Source organism: Haplochromis burtoni, unplaced genomic scaffold, assembly GCF_018398535.1.
Source record: "Haplochromis burtoni strain Fernald_Lab_line unplaced genomic scaffold, NCSU_Asbu1 Contig_84, whole genome shotgun sequence".
In the NCBI taxonomy this organism is placed as follows: Eukaryota; Metazoa; Chordata; class Actinopteri; order Cichliformes; family Cichlidae; genus Haplochromis; species Haplochromis burtoni.
Window position 1 is genome coordinate 732,447 of NW_024582445.1, and position 20,080 is coordinate 752,526.

Here is a 20,080-nt window from a genome sequence, read left to right on the forward strand (position 1 = left end):
AAACATTTGGCATTTATGCATAAAAATGAAGAAAAATATGAATTTATAATTTCAATGTTGTCATTATGATATTAGTAGTTTAATAACCACATATCAAATTCAATTAGATCAGTGCACTTTGGAATGCATTGTACAGATTGCAGGAGATGGTTACTGATTTCTATCTGAAATAAAAGGCAAAGCCTCGTGCATTAAGCAGAGACTGAGTACAGAGAGGTCCGACCAGCACTCAGAGTACTTTGTTTAGCTCTGTTCAGCTGCACTGTGATGAGAATATGATGTATTCTATAACATCTGAAGAATCTCGTCTGCAAGTGGCCTTGGAAAAAATGAGATTTGCAAGTGTTGAGGCTCTTCCCTGGAGTTTGGTTTAATGCTGCTGCAGTGGCAGTATACCAGAAAGGAAAGCTAGAAAGCTAAAAATGCCTTTTAAACTATACATTGTTGTCCCAAAGTAGTTCTCGTGCTTTAATTTTGTGGAAACAAAACAAGGAAATTGATGTCATGCAAAAAAGTTGTACACAAAGGCAGCACAATGAGTAGATTGTTAGCTTCAAATACGGAGTTGCAGTTGGAAAAATTCCAATTATATCAGACTTTGTTTCACTGAGAGGATATGGATGGGTATCAGAAGGTTGTCCTGGTAAGCAATCACAAACAAAATAATGTTGTGCTTTCACTTGAAAACCAGAGCAATCCTGTAAAGAGCGAGCATATAGAAAGTTAAAAGCTTTATTAGCTCCTCTTACATCCAAATGAATATGCTTATCTGTTGAGCATGTTTTAGACTGTATGAATAAAACCAAAAAGATTAGGACAGCGATTAAACCCATTACGTTCACAGCATGCCACCAGTGAATGTAATTAATCTGCATTTGCAGTTAGCAGTGTCAGTTTCACAAAGACCCGATCCTAAAACAAAGATCTGAGCATGGTCAATATTTATGTTTTACAGGCTCAACTACATATGCCTGATGCTACAAAAAGATAAGGCGATGTGCCTTAAATTAATAAGGCTTTACTCATTTAAAAACAAGCACATACTATATATAACTAAAGAGAAACACGTGCAGTGTCAAATTAGCATAATGACTTAACCACAGCTTTACATAAAATATTCAAACTCTAGCGCAATAGCAGCAGGTAAGCCTCTCAGAATTATAAAAAAAAAAGTCAGGATCAGCTAAGTATCAACTGAATCAAAAACAGTAAAACTGACAGGTGACAAACATCAGACGGGGTAACTGAACCGGCTTCTTCTTGTCTTCCTTAACACTTCCCAGTGGGCATTGCATATCTAACCACTCACAAACATGGGCACAGACAGATAAACCAAATTTTGTTATGTTTTATTATTATTTACATGGAAAAATAAGTGATATTTATTATGAATCTTTCTTGCTGAACTGTCTATTTCGCGATACTTAGTGGACGTGTTTGAATGTCATCCCTGTTGTAGTGGCACCAGCTGGAGCTGGGGTTGGGCCTCAGCCGGGAGCAGTATCCTGGCTGAGTTTGGGACTCTTCACCTCGAATTTGTGCATCTGACTGAGCTGTCCAGCAATCCAGTATACACGGAGAAGGTTCAGTATATGAATAACCCTTCCTTTGCAATTTACAGCGCTGAACAGAATGTTCTGATTTCCTATTACCACAATTTCTGTGCAAAATGCCTTTCAGCCTTGAGGTGATGGCATAATACAAATTCCCCTTGCCTAATGGCATGTGATTTGCAGGTGATGAACATCAGGAAACTCTTGAACAAGATTGAGAAACCCCATGGCTTGTACCCAAACTTTCTCAGTCCAGTCAGTGGCAACTGGGTCCAGCGTAAGTACTGTACTGTGCATAATACTTAAATATCAGCGCAGATATTTTAGGATGCATACAAGTTTTGTGATGAAGGGTAAAGTCAGAAAAAAACGTTTAAATTGAAATTGGGGTCACAGGTCCACTTGGGAAGGTGATTTTTGTTTCCTGATATTCACTGTATTACAGTAATTATGTGTACCCACTGTGGGTCAGGACTACAGGAGTGTGAGGTTGCTGAATGTGGTTTCACATTTCTTTCCTTTTCCATTTCTTTCTTTTCTTTAGCTTTCACATTACTGACAGACCTTGAATCACCTCACATGTCAAAGCTCTTTCAGCCGCTCGCCTGTGTCCTCCACCTATCCACCCTCTTCCTTTCATTTGTAAAACCGGGCTCCTACAGTAGCAAGGGCTATATGACTCCAGTTGCTCTGGGTTATTAAAATGAGAATGAATTCAATTACTTAAGGAAATTGGATCTTTCCGATTTACCTGAAAGAAGCTTGGGGGAAATCAGGTGATCAAACGGTGCCTGAATTGAAAAGGTGGCAATCTGAATCATTACAGAAGCAAACTGTTGTGGGCGAGGATGTAAACGAGGTGAGGAAAACTGTGTATGAATATCAACAGAAAAGGGGGGGGGGTGCATTTGGCTTCATAGCTTTCTCTCATTTGTCAGTGTCAAGGACAAACACAGCAGCACTGTGATAACCTTGCAGAGGAGTTAGCAAAGGTGTATGTGCATGCAATGAGTATGAGTGGATTAATGAAGAGTTGCCTTTTATGTGAGATCATATTCATCTTTTGAATTCAAATTATAGCAGACAAGTGGAAAATCAACAGGCGTTTGTTTCAGTTTCCACTGACAAGCTTGAAGTGCGTTACATAACCAGAAAACACAAGAGTACTAACGATTTCTCAACTGCAACTATCACGTTTTAGTTCACGGTAATTGTAAAGTCTTCATCAAAACTTATAGCAGAAATACATTTGAATAACTTTTCATGGTTACATAATCAAATCATTTTAGTTGTACTGGAATCGCCATGAGCTTTGTACTTATTGTGATTAGCAGCAAAGTGTTTATACCTAAAATGAACAAAGAAGCCAATGCAGAAGTGACTGCATTCATTTAGGGGGCAGTTGTGCTGATTGATTCTAGTGCAAACAGACCTAATGCTCACTTGATCTATGATCAAAGGTTTTTGGTGGTTTTATGATCTCAATCACTAATTTCACAACTTATCTCAAACTATAAGGTGTCTACTTTGTAAGCTATGGTGTAAAAGCTTAAAGATTAGAGATTATTGACCACTAAGTCTCCTGTTTAAAGTGTGGTTGTGACTGTTCTCCTGAAACATATAAAATACTTTTGCCATCTTTTCAAGAAATTCTGAATTGGTTTAAAAATTTTCCAGCACCTGCAGAAAATCATGAATAAAAAAATCTGTATCCATGCATATGGGTTTGTGCGTGTGAGAGACTTTGCTGAATAACTCAGTTTACCTGTTATTTTCTCCTGTAGATCATGTTTCCATTGGTGGCCTTGGGGATAGCTTTTATGAGTATCTGATCAAATCATATCTGATGTCAGACAAGACGGACGACGATGCGAAGAAGATGTATTACACTGCACTGGAGGTATGGAAATCTTTATTTTTCGGTGTAAACAAAGGAATCAACTTGCTGAAGCATAGCTCAGTTAGATTAAATGATAATTACAGTAATTAGCATACACTTTTAATAAAACAAAGCCCACAAACTGCTTTACACCCGTAACAATCAACAGCAGGACAAGCAAGTATGTTGTTTTTACGGACTAGTTGAAGGCTGAGCAAAGGATACAACACTGTAAATTATCTTTATCTGACACAGAATGGACTCAGCTGTAATCAGCCGAATGGAGCATGTTTTCATGTGGTGCAATAGTAAAAGCTGCTCTTCCACTATCAGCAGAAAAATATCCGTATACTTGAATGTGCGTGCTATGATCATGTATAAAATCACTATTATTTCCTCTTTAATGGAGATAATGTCAGAGTAAACCACACTGCCTGTGGCTACAATTACAATATCATAGGAAATAATTTAAGATTGCCACTGAGAATTCCTCAGTTTTCATCAGAGGGTCAAGCCAGAGGCAGAATTACTAATTACAGACTTTCTTTCTCCCCTGTGACTTGGTATTTAAATGGCAAAGGACCCCCGCGCTTTTAGATTAAGTTATATGCTACATGTTTATACAGAGATCTGAGGTGAAGGCATGGCACAACTCATTATCTTTGGCATCCAAATAAAAGTAGAGTTCTAATTAAAACGGTGCTGAATGAGAGAACATTTTCTAATTATGCTATGCCATGATTACTGCTAACAACAGCTAATTAGTAGGAAAATCATCAGCCGCAACCCTCAAGAAAAATGTTTTTTTTTTTTTTCAGAGAACATGGTATTTATAAACTATTTATAACACCCCCTATTTAGCATGAAGTGATTCCCTTGCTGTAAACAAGAATTGCAAGTGGAAACAGCTGTTTTATGAAACAAAGTACTGACAAGAAACACCTGCAAAGAAGCAGAAATGTACAAAAAAGATTCTTGATTCCTTCAGTTAATTAATTTGCAAAAAAAGCAATACATTTACTGTGCATCACTGCAGTAGCCACACTGGACTAATCCCTTATAGGAGGAAAGATTGTCTATATATTCTATTGTAACGCAATTATCATGAATTATCAGTGTCTGATAAAAAATAATCAGTCGTTTTATCTCTTACTGCGGACCGTGTTAACGAGACGGCAGCAGAGTGGGTCTTTGCAGGTCACGGTCTTTGCATGGTCGGCTGTGGCTCCTGTCTTGTTAGCACTGTTATGTTATTACTTCTGGTGGACACCAACTACGTTTGTCGTGCCAAATTAAAAGTATGCATATTTAGTCCACATTCCAGTACCACCCACATACAGCACTGGTGAATAATAATCACTTTAATCTAAACTGCATGTATCACACCACATCTTGAGCAATTCTACTTTAAACAGTCATGAAGAGCTCTTTTAGGGAACCAAGCAGCTATCTTACCAGGTGTTATGTATAAACACTTTTCAGGTTTCAGTGAACAGCCAGTTGAATGATATGCATGCATGGAGTGCAAAGCATCATATTTGAATGTATTTGCTAGCTATCAATCCTTTTGCACTATCTTCTCCTATAACTTTGGCTGCACTAAATCATCTACAGATAAGTAAACATGACTTTGGACTTGCAAAAAATTCTGCTGCTGCAGATTTAATGTCAAAGTAAAAGATATAATCTTTTAATAGTACTTTGTGCGTTTTCATCTGTCAGGTTTTATCGTAGCATCCAGTTCTAGGTTTGTTGGAACAAACGCAGAGACAGACGGTGAGAAACTGGTGAATAACAAATGTTATGCCTCAAATAATACTGAGTGCATAGAGTTTGCAGAGAATCTCTTTACATGCATTTTTTTAGCTCTCAATCCACTGTGATAATAACATAATAAGTCAACATAAACACACAAGTCTGTCTGATTGCTCTAATTTCTAAATATTGCTGAAGCATCACTATAGACATTGCTACATAAACAGCTAATTATCTGAGCTAGTCATCTGTAGTATGAAAGTCCCCACCTGCATTCTTGCACAGCAGTCTCTGTACTGTCTTCGTAGCCAATATTGGACGATAAAAAATGTCTTCCTCAGACCTTTAAGACTTTTCAGCCTCCTCTTCTAAGATGTCTGTAAGTCCTCTATGCTGTTCTTTGTCTCTTCATGTCTCAGTCCTTCCGACCTAAGGTCTGAGCAGAGGAGGCAAGGAGAAGACACAAGGAGATAGGAGTCAAAATGAGATGCCCTTGCTTCGGAGCAGTAATTTTAAAACAATGTCTATTAAAGATGACAGGTGGCACAGCTGCTTACTGCTGCTTTTTATGACCTCTGTCAGAGGAGCATAAAGTTCATGAAAAATTAGGCATTTACTCTCAGTCGAATTCATAATGTGACACACACAGTGACAAGAATGAAGGTATGTCAGCAGCTTTTATTTATTTAACGCACACAAACAGTTAGGGGTAGAAAAGTTGGTTGCACAGCTGACCATCGTTTAACTATCTAATACAACTCATGAATACAAATGAACACTTATCATTTGTCCTGCTTCAACTTGATTTCTGTATTCCTGTCTGTGTCTGTCAAACTTGTGTCACAAAAATTATACTTACCCAAGTGAAGTTTAAGTGCGGTAAAGGCATCCTCCAGTAAGGCTCGTCTCTCCTAGAGATTCATTTATGAAAATCCTCAAAAAAAGCAAAGAATATTTCTGGGTCATGGAGAAATAAAACTAGAGATGTGAGAGAAGACCTTTCTCCTCAGTACCTCTCTGGAACTGTGAGGGGTCTGCTTGTACAGTTTAAATCAGACTAAAAGTAATTGGGTTTTTAAGTACACTATATGGACAAAGTATTGGGTCACACCTTTTAATCTTTTGCCAGAGGTGTATAAAATCAAGCACTTGGCCATGCAGCTTGCCTTTACAACACTTGTAAAAGAATGAGTCGTTCTAAAGAGCTCACTTGTTGCAGAGGTGTCTTCCTATCATAGTACCATGCTTGAATTCAATCAATTTTAAGCCTTGGTGCAGAGAGGAGCACAAGGGCTTAAATGTCGCCAATGCTCTGTTGACTCAATAACTGACTCTAAAGCTCCTCTGACATTAACATCAGCACAAAAACTGTGTGCAGGAAGCTTTGCGGCATAAGTTTGTAAAGCTGAGCAGCTCCTGTGTGTGTAATATGTATGTAGCCCGATACTTTTGTCCATATCGAATCACTATTAATTGTGAACTCTTATACATAGAAGTAAAATCTCTGGTGAAAGAAACCTGTTTCCCGATCTTGATCACAGCAACAAACAGTATGTGAATGATGGCAGTGGGCACATCAGGTTTAAATATTCTCGACTGCGTATGTCATTGCAGGCAATCGAAGCCAACCTGGTACAGAAGTCGCCTGGTGGTCTCACCTACATGGCTGAGTGGAGAGGAGGAATCCTGGACCACAAGATGGGTCACCTGGCCTGCTTCTCCGGGGGCATGATCGGAATTGGGGCAGATGATGGCGCAGCGGAGAAGAGGCAGCACTACCTGGACCTTGCCGCAGAGATCACACATACATGACATGAGAGCTATACTCGCTCAGGTAAATGTCAGGGCTGCTGTAGAGCTGGGTTTTTTGGAATAGTGTCAAATACAGTAGCACTTGCAGGGTTTATGTTGGGTTTGAAAGGCACAACTGTGGTCGATGGCTCCAGTGTCCGGCAGCCTCGCCTCTGTCAGTGCGCCCCAGGGTGGCTGTGGCTACAATGTAGCTTGCCATCACCAGTGTGTGAATGGGTGGATGAATGGGTGGGATGACTGGTTGTGTGAAGCGCTTTGGGGTCCTTAGGGACTAGAAAAGCGCTATACAAATACAGGCCATTTACCATTTTACCATTTACTGCCTATGCAGATCTTGAACATATCTAAAGACAGAGGGTATACTTTTATAATTTCCACAAAGGCAAAGTAGTCTGCTTGCTTTGGAGATGCTTTTGCACAAATGGAAAATTGCAAACTTTTAGCAGCAGTGACCAAGTCACAGTCAGGTAAAATCATATAGGTTTTAAATCTCAGTGAGAACTCAGCTTCTAGAGCTTTCTTCTTTAATAATTCTGTTAGTGACCATTTCCTAGTGAGGCCACTGATTGGCTGTCAAAGAGGGATACCGAGAATTTTCCTATTAAATTAAATGAAACAATGAACCTAAATCCTAACACTTATGCAAAAAGGAGAAATAATTGAGCAGACCCTGTAGCCCTCCCGCCCGTCTTGACCTGTCAGGTTGCCGAAGAGAATCTCCTTCTGAGGTGAATGACTGTTTTATCCCAAATCTATTTCTCAATTTGGTGTTCATTCTCCTTACAGCCAAGCCAGAGGAATTCACTGCTGTAGCGCACTATATCTGTCTTGTTAGGAGAGTTTATGGTAGCATTCAGAGTAACGAAACTGAGTCTAGGGGAGAAATATTGTAAATTAAAAGAGCCTTGGGCGTTTAACCTGACAAAAAAGGAGAAGCATTCTTGGTGGCTTCACCTCAGCGGAGCGACGGCAGGTCTAATAAGGAGCAGCAAAGAATTAAACTTCAGTTATTCTGTAATGTCTCACAGCTGTAGGGCAGCAGCCAGGGAGCCTCGGAGTTTGTTTGATTCTGATAATAACAGCATGTTGAAATGTATCTGGAAGAAAGAAAAACGGAGAGAATAAGAGAGGGAATAGGGATCAAGTTTAGAAGAGTAAACACTATGATAAAACCTCCAATGGCAAATTTGCTTTGGCTCCAGCCTATGAATGAGAATGTATATGGCTGCGCTCTAAAGATGCACCCAGGGGAAAAATGCAATAAAAAAAAAAATCATATAAGCAAGCCTGCCCACATGCATTGGGAAGACCCTTGTTTGATTTATGCCTCAGTATACGTCTTGGTCCTGACAATAATCTCCCCTTCTAATTTCAAGCTTTTTTTTTTTTTATCCTTCCTCTGTTGGGTGGGCTGTAAGGATTCATCTTCAAGTGCTCGTTCGCCAGTAAGCTAATGTGACTCATCACATAACAGGTTCCTCGATACGCTTTGAACGCATTTTGATCTGCAGGCCCGCAAGGCTTCTCTGGCTTTCTCTTCTATAGTCAGCCACCAGGTTTTTCTTCACTCATTACAGGAACTGAATGGTGCTTAGAAGCTCTCGGATTAGCTGTCTACAGGAAAGTGAGAGAAGTGAGATTTGCTCTTGCATGCACATAAAGTGGCTGCCGTTAAGCTGTGTCTTAAATACCGATACCATAAAGACTCCTCCTGCTCCGACTTTTGGATCTCTGCCATCTTCACAGCATCGAGCTGGTGCAGGGAAATGAGGACCTCAAAGGAAGCAGTAGGAGATGAAGAGGTTATTGAGGTCGGAGTGTGTGTGTGTGTGTGTGTGTGTGTGTGTGTGTGTGTGTGTGTGTGGATAGATAGATGGATGTACCACAAGTGCAGTCATAATCACCTTTATGCTTTGAAAGTGTAGTAAGATTGTCACTCAGTGCAGCTGTGATTTAGTGTGAGCAGCTTGACTTCATGTTACTTCTGGTTTAGTTTTGCATCAGAGGTTGCTTTTATTGATTTATTTATTTCTACCTGCACTATTCACGCATCTGCTCAACCTCATATAGACTTTAGGGAGGTGACAAACATCGTTTATACATCTACATTTAAGGGTTTTTGGGGTTTTATTTTGCTGCTACAGTGCAGCTCAAATCACTTCAGACTTGATTTTGCTCCTTTATGTTTAATTAGAGAAGGAGTGAGTCTGTTTTTCAGTTTGCTTTATTTTTTAATTGAGTAGCATCCACTGGAGTTCTCCTCACACTGTTGACTTTGAAAGCTTTACCAATGAAAATAGTGATTCAGCAGCATCCGTGTAGTTATTAATTCTTCTGCTTCCCTTTTCCCAAGCAGGTGGTGTCATAACACACTGAAGAATTTCTTGTTTGAAGTTGTCTTCGTCTTCCTTTATACAGTGATAGACCTTTAGTGAAGTTTGTGTGGAACATTAAACCATTTATTACTTTGATGTTTTTATGTGTTGCACACTTTAATGAGCCATAATGGCCCAGAATGCTCTGCTCCTACTGTTGCTGCTCTCACAGCAATGTCTTACAACAAGATGGGGGAGTTTTTTGGGACCAATTGAATGCTGCCACTTCCAACACGTCAAAGAACCTGTTTTCTCCGACCATATTCATGATTTCTAAATGGCAACACGGCCTCTAAAATATGCCAGAATAGCAGAAAAAAAATAGAGCAAAGTAAGCACGTTAGGCAATGTTTCTAAATTTAAGATGTTGCTATGCCAATGCTCCTGTCCTGACCTGAGAAAGAACAGATTCCTTTGTGCTGTTTCTTAAATAGAATTTCTTTGCTATGTAGTCTTGAATTGTGGTTGAGATATAATGAAAGTGAAGATAAAGAAAAGCCTACAGACCATCTGACCAGCTGTGAGGATCTCATTTAATTTTTACCTCAAGCCTTTTTTAAACTGAGAATAAGGACTGAATTCTGTATGAAGGTGATGCACAGCAAAGAAAGAACACTGAATCATTGTTTTCATCGTCTTTTCTGAACAATTTTAGACTATAAAACTAAGCACAGATCTGTTGAAAAACTTTTCATTTGTACTGGCGGAAAATCATCCCACGTCTTGTCTGTGTATTTGTCTCATCAGCTACTAAACTGGGACCTGAAGCGTTCAGATTCGACAGCGGAGCCGAGGCGACGGCAACCAGACTGAGCGACAGATACTACATCTTACGACCAGAAGTAATTGAGAGCTACATGTACATGTGGAGGCTAACCCACGACCCCAAGTACAGAGAGTGGGGCTGGGAGGCTGTTGAGGTGGGATCATCAATTCAGCGTTAATATTTGCCTTATCTGTATGAATACGAGATCACACTGTAAAAGCGATGGTTTTCCATATTGGAGCTGGCTATGTGCCAGACTATTTCCTGCCTCTGAGAAGTTGCCAGGCAACAATAAAAATCATGAATTTATATAGCATAATTTTGCAACCATGGTAACACACATGTGCCTAATCAATCAAAAAGTCTAATGCAGGGAATAAAACAGATGTGTAGGTGGGTTTGTGTCTCATTGTTTAAATCTGTGCAGTTCCCTCCTTACAAGTGAGGCAAATGTATCAACGCCGTTACACAAACACCTAAGTGAGCTGTTAACACACAAAAAACAAATGCTTTCAGCTGCTCCCTTAGTCACAAAGGGGTCACCACAGCAGGTAGCTCATCATATTTGATTTGGCAGAGTTTTACATCAACATCAGAAACCTTTCCTGATACCGTTCTTCCCATTGTAGCACTCAAATGCCTTCTGTAAAGTTGCAGTTACAAAACATTCCCCTTGGAAAGCTTCTTGAGACCCCAAAAAATGAAGATAAAGAGAAGGCAATCATCAACAACCAAACTATCAGTATTTCCAGTTTTTGTTTATATTAATTTCATTTTCTGTAATATTTCTCAAAATTACAATATGTCCAAAAAATGTGTCTATTGAACATTTTTCGATGCATAAACTGCAAATAAACAGCACACTGTTTTGCCCTGGGACCTCACATGAACAGTTGTGAGGAGGGGAAACCCCGCTTGGACACTCGTGGGTCCAACATGGCCAGTCAGTCAGTGAAATTTGCCCTACAGTGATGGATAGGACTTATCTGCCTTTAGCCTGTAGCTATAATGTTATGTGGATTGTGAGCAATCATTTTCTCGAAACCTAATGGTGTCATTAGAGGGAGTTTAATCATAATAATAATTCAAAGAACTGAGACAGTTTTACATCTTCAAGTTAAAAACTGATAGAAAATAAACAATGATAGATAAATTAGATCTGCATTTTGTCGGTGGAACCTTAGGAAACAAAGTAAAAATTCCAAAAATGTGCCGCATGCAGAGTGCCCTCTAGTGGATAAATTATGCAACATTGACACTCAGAATGTTGAAGGGTGCTTCTTTTCTTTATCAGCCATTATAAATTCCAAAGGACAAATTGGCAAATAGCTAATATTGAGCAATATTATAGGACTTCTGATAAAAAGATGTGGTTCCAGTGCTGAAGAGGGGGGTTAAAAAATAAATAAAAATGGGTGTATGTTGATGACTGTTGTGATCCCCAGCGCTGTTAGTTAGTCATCATTAATGTTTGAAGCTTTTCAAAGCTGAGGAAACGCAAGTCCAAGAGAGCCTTTAAAAGTCGATATGAAGACATATTTATTCTTTGGTTCCAAACAACTGAACTATAAAGCACACATGAGGCCAGTGCACTACAAAAATAATTTAATGGTTTATTTAAGCGTCAGAAACTGCACAGTGTAATTTTGTCCCCTATATCCTGTCTTATTACTGGCTTGAATTTTCATTTTATAAATTGCACTCGCCTATTATGTCAAGCCCCTTTAACACCCTCAATTACCCCGAACTGCCTTCCTTGATATTGTGTGGCACTATACATTACCTTGTAGATCAAGCAATCCCACTAGCAGGAGGTGAAGGTTGTGCAGGGATCACTATTATTAATGTGGCAATAGACAGGACATTAACTGTAGTAAACTGTAAAGGGCTGCCATGAAAGATTTAGCATTAATTTAGTGCGCACAGAAGTGGAGAGATCAGGCTGACGAGTTTGACGGGCCTTTAATTATCGGGCACAAAGGTTGAAAGCGGCGCACGACGTTTCTCTCCATGAACATCAAGCATTAACACGTCAGGGTCTTTGTTAATTAGCACGTATAAGGCAGCCCTTTGTAGCAGGGGTAATAATGAGCTAATCTGCTTGGCTAGCTCAGCCACTCTCCATTAGCCCTTGTCAGATTTAGCATTGCTTAAGCTTCAATTGTGCAGCTGGCTGAAGACCGTGGCATGCTCAATCGTAGCCTTTCTGTAGGCGCACATGGACACAGTGTTGTTGAGTAAAGGATTTTCTACTCCTGCTCCAACATTTGAGAAGAATAACTGATTGTTTTACTTCTATGCTCTGATTTGTTTGAAGTAGATTTTGTGAAATGCCCCATTGTGAGATAAACTGGAGATGGTCTTCCTTTTTTCCACAATAAACATGCCATGTTCCTCTCCGCCTCCTGCCAGGCCCTGGAGCAGCACTGCAGAGTGGAGTCTGGCTTCTCTGGGATCCGCGATGTTTACACCACGAGTGTCAGCCATGATAACATGCAGCAGAGCTTCTTCCTCTCAGAGACACTTAAGTAAGCCCCTTTTCCTCTCTATATCCCCACTGGTGAAAGAACCAGCATTTTACAATCTACATGCATAAATTATTGTCAGTTTAAAAGTAATAGAGGATGTTGGGAATTCATCATAACCCATTACCTGTTCCGTCCATGAAGCACACAAATGCTGTGAATGAGACACACAATTTTTTTGCAGGCATAAGAAAGGATGATAAATAGGTGGTGTGCAGTAGGATGAATAAATTTTACCTCCCCTCATTCCTGGGTCATTAAGCAAAGTAAACCATTCGGGATCCAAAGTTGTACTGCAGCTAGCAGATGATAAAGACCTGTTTTCCTCGGGTGCATAAGGAATCATTAAGGTTCTGTCAGACAAAGTGCATTGTCAAAAACTGTTTTAACATAATAATGGCAACATACCGGTGCAGTTAGTATGTTTACAGTGCCTGCAGTAGCTCATCAAGATTCTCATCTACACCAAATAATGTGGGTTATTTAACAACGAGCACGATTGTTTTCTTCTTTTTTTCAGCTCAAATCTTAATGTTAGAAACAGTTATATTGCAAACTTAAAGGCCCTCTGAGAGTTTCAATTCAAACCAGGGTAATGGTGTAATAATTTAGTACTGGAAGATTTTTAACTGCACTTTGTAGTGCACTGTTGACTTTCTTGTACTTGCAATAAGGGTAACAAAGGATCACATAAAAACAGGTTAATCATTTTGGAAACTACAAAGAATAACATGAGAAGACTGATTCCACTCTAATGTCCATGAAGGGAATGTGACGCTAACTCGGAGAGACAAACAAATTTAACAAAATCTGCTCTGAGATTATCAGTGCAGTGCTTTACTGATCTATTAGATCACCACCCAATGTAAGGCTTTTACAAAGCAGTAGAAAAAATAGTAAAGCATGACATTTACTTTGTCTTCCTGAACAAAAAATAAGTTTTAGTGTTGGAACGTTATCAATGATTAATTTTTAATTTCTCAGGGAAGTGCAGTGCACCGACTCAAATGCAGGTATACAAATGTGAACTCATTTTATTTGCCTGATAAATAAAAATATAATTTTTGTTTTTTAAAAATAAGTTATTGCCAACAAGCTGCTGTTTCTTGGAAAACAGACATCTATTTATCCAGTATTGACTGAATTAAATGGGCATTCTTCCTGTGTGTTCAGGTATCTGTACCTTCTCTTCTCTGACGATGACCTTCTCTCCTTGGAGGACTGGGTCTTTAACACAGAAGCCCACCCGCTGCCTATCATCCGCAATAGCTGCCTGCAGGATGATGCAACACAGGAAAAGACGGTCTCCGAATAAGACTGAACACCGACGAACAGTTGGGGCAGTTAAAGACATCTGCACACACACAAACATAAATATCGCAAAACCCCAATTCAGTGCAGGTTCCGAGTCTTTTCAGGAGCGTGTTACGGACTCTCGATTCCTTTCCAGTAAAGGATGTTGTCGTTTTACGCTGTGATTGTAAATCCTTTTGCCGGAGTTACTTCCTGCTGGCACTTCTATTTTGTGGACAATCAAGACGAACATGACTTTCATGAAACGAGCACCTTTTTTTCTTTCCTTCTTTCCTCTATGAGGAAACCGGTTTAACTTGCAGACCCAAATGTCTGGGAGAGAGGGGGGATGAAGCGTGGGCCATATTGTCGGAAAGAAAGAAACACACAGAAAACCACTTAAGTTTTGCTCCTTAGTTTTGCTGTTCCGTTAATCTTCAGTAATCAATGATTTCCTGAGATCCTCTCAGTGCTTTTTGTTTTGTTTTCCTTTGTGAGTACACACTCTTTGACCAAAGGTTTCTTTGCATTGCTTTTTTTTCCCTCTTTTAATGTGTTTTTGGTGAGATTTAGTGGAAAGTTAAACATTTACAGTGAGGTTTGAATATTGACTAATGTACAAACATGATATCTGACTCTGAAGTCCACCTCTAAACTGATGTTGATGTCACGTTTCTTACGGAAACAAGTTCGAATGAATTTTCTAAAGTTCAGAGGTGATCAGGAAAGTGGTCGTGTCTTATGCATCCAGGGACCATTTTTTTAAAGAATGATGTTGGGTTGTGTTTCCACAGTGTGCTGTTATTTTATTCAGTTTTTTCCCATCAGGACAGTGCTTTCTCTGTCCTTTCAGATCAAAGTGACAAACGCAGTAATGTCAGTTCTGTGACTGTAAAAGAACCATAAAGGAAAAAAGTACATTTGCTCTCCAGCTCCAAATGGGTTTTCCTGTTTCTGTTGTAGTTTCTTCTGCTTCACTCTGCCTTTACATGTGAATCCAAATGGCTGCCAATACCGATGTTAAAGGCAGTTAGGCTGCAGAGACGTCATTTTTCATCACTGCTGTTCCGCACAGTTGTGGAGCGAATGTGCTGTATATAACGGATGATTCGAGTGACCCCATATGAGCTTGTCTTGACGTTTTTCTTTCAACTATTTTGTGTCTTTTTCTTTTTTAAACTTCAGTGATTATTTTTTTTCTGGGTTCTCTTTTTATTTGCTTCCCTCAGGTGTTTCAGTAAAAAAAAAGGGGAAAAAAAACTAAAAAGTTCTGATTTTAAGTCTAGTTATTGCTGATATTAATTATTGTTATTACTTATTCTTACTGTTTGATTTTAACTTTCATTGTTAAATATTTTCAAATACTGATTAAAAACTGTGCAACTTTGTACATTTAAAACGACCGCGGTTGCCTTGTCGTTATTGCTTTACTGAGTCTAAAACGTTTTGTTTTTGCTCATTTTCGACAGCAGGTAGCAACAACAAGATAAAAGAAGATTGGAGTCATCTGCTGCTTAGATTTGTTTCAGGATTTTCTTGCTGGAAGTTCATTACAGATTTAATTAAATGGGGACGTCTCAGGGTTATGGAACGTTCCAGCAATCACAACCAGAAAATGACTAATGGGCTTTAGCCATTACACCTTTTTCAGCGTGTCAGGCCAACAAAGCAAGATTTAATATCGTCCTCCCCAAATGATTCAACTCTACCTGCTGTCAACTGAATCCTAATTTCGGCATGATGGCTTGAAGTGATTTCACTTTCCCTTTAAATAGAACACGCACGCGTTATTGACATGATTGACATTCAATGGTATTTTAAAAATGGTGCTTTAAATGTCACCGATCCAGTCACATTAATCTTACTGACACCTTAAATAAGAACCAATGCAAAGGTTTAAACAGTGTAGCATGCAAATGTAATCTCTGTTGCAGCCTGCAGCTACAGTGCAGGACCCTCTTCCTGTAGTAATGCAAAAAAGTAGGGGGCAAAAAATGAAGGGCACAATGTGTACGCGTGAACATGTACTAATCTCTCCCAGGGACTTAAATAGGGGGGGGGATCACTGTCCATTTGAATGCACCTGAGACTGATAGCAAAGGACAAACACTGCACATAATCCCCTCCCCTCTTTTTCTTTCCTCTTTGCTGCTCCCAAAGTCCCCAGCAAGCCAAGCAGGGCAGCTGAGACAGAAGTGTAAGGGCTGCTGTCCTTCTTGGCAAAACCTCCAGTTGATGTGCAATGAAGGAGAAAGAGCCATTGCTATCTCGCTGTCACAGTCGTCCTCCAGCTGTCTCAACCGGCACAATAATTTTATAGGGAATAACTGGCAAGTAACTGATATCTGGGTCCAAGTATTATTCAGCACGTTGACATAACTCTTCTTGCACTCTACCTTCTCACATTTCAGCTATCAAGTGAATAAATTCAGGCTACAAGGGAAAAAACACAATGTCAGGTTCTCAAGACAGTCAAAGAAAGCAAAGCAGCAAAGTATTATCACAGATTTACTCTCAGGTCACTCACTTGACCTTCAGTTAGAGCAAGTGTGCAATCTTGCACTGAAATCAAGAAAACATCGATTTTAGTTTGCTATGCCATTCCGGAAGGGCAAAAAAAGCATGCTTTAATGTTTATTTAATTTTAAAAAAAGTATTTTCTGTTATTTGCATCATATTTGACATCATGAAAGAAACATGCCAGAGTGTATTTACCAGATGAATATGGTTTATCTGTCACTACTGGGAAAATTTTTATTGCCGTAAGTGACAGCAGCTAAAATGCGGCTGAAGAACAGATTTTCAGTTTTTAATTCAAGATGTTTAAGGAAATTGTCAAACTGTTAAAGTACAGCCATTTTATTTTTCATAGTCACCATTATTGAAGCCATCACTAAATATTTGCCCCTAAATATTTGCTTACAAATCTGTGTTTTGGGTTTTTCTCCATCTATATGGTCCTATCACTTTAGCAGCATTTGTCTGTGTGTGAGCAGAGCCTATACTATACATTGTATAGTTTTCTAATGGTAGCCCTATGCTTTAACATTATCAAAAACAATTTTGGTATTAGTATTATTATTTTTATAGGTGATGTAATTTGCTTTGGATCATGAGATTCACTGTCAGTTAATCTCGTCTCATCTGGTTAGAAGCAGGAAACTTCTTTAGTGTAACCATGCTTCAGTGTGACCACTGGTTTGGATCTTCATGTAAACCCTCTGTTTACATTCATAAAGGTGTTTCCTGTTGATAGATCTTTACAGTGAAACAGTAGTGCTTTGTACTTGGCTAAATGTTGTGAGGACGTTTTTCTTCACCGAGAAAATAATTCCAGAGCTGTTGCTGAGCATCATCACTGCATCCTTGTTTTAGGAATGTACTAAACTGTTGATTTGGCCGCTCCTGACGTTTCTCTCTGATTGGTCCCTTTTGTTCTTTTCTACCTAATGATGGCATCCTTCTTTTACATCAACATTTCTCTTCAGCTTGAATACTGAGAGAAAAATGGCACCAGGTTTGACCTGAAAAATCCAGTTCAATATGTAGTTGGACTTTTTCAGTCACTGTTTGATTGTAATTATCAGATCTGTTTTGATTGTGACCAGAAGCAAAAATGTCCTAATACTCAGTGGGCATGATTTGAGGAAAAACTGCCATAGCAACTACTTAAAATCTCCCACTTAACTGAAATCCTGACTATTCCCACCACTTCCACATAAACTGATTTTTTTAACTGCACTCATTACTTATAGTCGATCTGCTTTCAGCATTTAATTTTCACCTGACATTTCAAATGCTTTCACAGTTTTGCACTTCAACTGAAATTTCAAAACCTTCAAGTGTCCAGCTATTACTATTACGATTCCAAGTGCTTTCATCTATTACTAACCATTCATGTAGTGCATTATGTACATTTTTATGCACTCACTGGCGTAGTGTGTGAATTATGATAAGGTAGTGTCATGTCAACCAAAATGATGATTTGATCATGATCCTGGCATCTACTGTTGCATTTTGCAAACGTTTACAGTGTCAACCGTGTGCTTTCAGAGGAAAGCACACATTAATTAACAAAAAATTAACAAATTAACATTGGCTGACACATGCAGTGTCAATATCTGGTCCTTCCCTTATGGCTCGGTCACACTAGAGTAAAAATAGAACAGCAATGTCTTTGTGACAGGCAGAAAAATAAAGATTATTGGTATTTGGTAAACAATTACAAGTAGCTGCAGAAAACATTTTGATTCACAAGCCAGTTGCACAAGTTGCCTGGTGTTGGGCACAACATCTAAACCATTGCTGTCCGCTGACTACAAACAAGTTACAACTGATCTGAATGAGTCTGCACCGATGAACGCAATTGTCTGCAATGCATCTCTTTGATATAGGGGACGTGACTCAATTGGATGTATTCTGGTTATAATCCTATACAAAAGTGGGGTTGCTGGGTGCCTATGCCATTTTGCAGGTAAATTGCCGCCCTGCAACAACTCTGTCGCTATTTGTGAAAGAACTTTCTGTTCCAAATCTATAAAGTTCTGGTTGAATTCTTCTGCCTGGATTGCACAAATGTCGACATTATTTTGGTCGTGCTGCAGTCTCCAAACACTGGCATTACTCGTATTAGACAAGCATAATAAAAAGTTCACTGTGAAGGATCACCACCCACAATTAGCTGTTTCAAAGCTGTGAGTATACCATCCAAGCATCTCATATTGGCACATTTGTCAGTGAGAAAACATTTCTGAACTCAAAATAACAATTCTAAAATCAGAGGTATGCACTTTATACGCCGCACTAGTTCTCCACATGTGGTTCATCTGCGTTTATGTCAGAGTTCAGCTGTTTTCTGTGATTTTGTCCTATTTAAGCTCCTTTCAGTGCTTGGACTAAGACCTATAACACAACAATCTTACCACTCAAAAATGTAAGAAGCAAAACTCCTTTAATCTATTAATAGAGGAATAAGAATTTCTAAAAAGTGAAAAATAATGTCTGGTTTAATTAATTACAGGGTACAGTTGATGTATTTTGCAGATAAGGCAAATATAGTACAGTTAAAACACGAGATACTTAACGGTTCCTTGAAAATGTAGAAGCTGACTTCAGAAATAAAAGAAATATCAGAGCAAAAAAAAGCAGATAAATAAAAATAAAAAGCAGCACTGCGTTTTCTTCTCCACTAACAAAAACAATAGAGTGACAGGTTCAGTCTCTGTATCCCCTATCCTACACCCACCTCCTTCCACCTTTTGTTGCAATCAAACAACTTCCTTCAAAATCCCTTAGATGTATTCTGGGACAACAATGTTATCTTAGGCAGTTTTCTCAACAAACACATCTCACCTGAATCATGTCTATCTGATACAGAAGTTTTAAGTTAGAAAAGTACTTCACAAATAATTTAGGGAGTTGGACATCTTCTGACCCAGTAACTGTTTTGTTTTATCTTTACAGGTTCTGAAAGTTTAATTTTTAAATGCTCCCTCCGCCTCCTTTTTGCCCCTTCCTTTCAGTTCCTGTTTCCACATTTTTATGGTTACTCAAAATTATTTTTGTTGCTGATAAAAGGTAAGAAAAAGAAGACCATACAAAAGGATTTGGAAAATAGTTCAATGCCTGCTTACTGAGTTAATCCTTTTGACTGATGTGAGGTCACAAAGAGAAAATTAAGGAAATCTGTGTATGTATAGCTGGAGCGGGAGTCGCAAGTTCGATTTCTGCCTGTCATAAATTTAATGACAAAGGGATTTCACACTTTTAGAATCAACCATGATTACAGAAAAAGCAGATAATAATGCTACTCAAACACATAAATCTCCAAACATTTTGTGCTAGAAGTTTTATGTTTGAACGTAACTGACACTGGACAAAGATGCTGAAGGAATCACAAGTGTGGAACAATACGTCTCCCCCCACCTACTGTTATTTCCTGTCAACACACTTCAGCTTTACACTGAACTTGGTGTCTACTGTGGGCCCAGGGCAGGGAAATATAAATGGCTTTCTTTCTGCACAATGAACTTTTCTTTAACCTAAACTCTTTTCAGGGGCTCATTCATAAATTGTTTTAAAAAAAAATAAAATAATATATAATATATATATATAATATATAT

The 20,080-nt window shown here is 38.9% G+C and overlaps 1 protein-coding gene across 1 annotated transcript in view; it reads left to right on the top strand.

Moving 5' to 3' along the window:
* The window catches only part of LOC102292667 (mannosyl-oligosaccharide 1,2-alpha-mannosidase IA), a 192,391-nt gene extending 177,031 nt beyond the window's left edge, over positions 1–15,360 (top strand). The window contains 7 exon segments of the mRNA XM_005925531.3: positions 1,460–1,583; positions 1,737–1,830; positions 3,338–3,453; positions 6,802–7,021; positions 10,122–10,294; positions 12,553–12,668; positions 13,839–15,360. Of these exon segments, the coding sequence (XP_005925593.1) occupies positions 1,460–1,583; positions 1,737–1,830; positions 3,338–3,453; positions 6,802–7,021; positions 10,122–10,294; positions 12,553–12,668; positions 13,839–13,980 (985 nt within the window). The 3' untranslated portion in view covers positions 13,981–15,360.
* Positions 15,361–20,080: the final 4,720 nt, after the last annotated feature.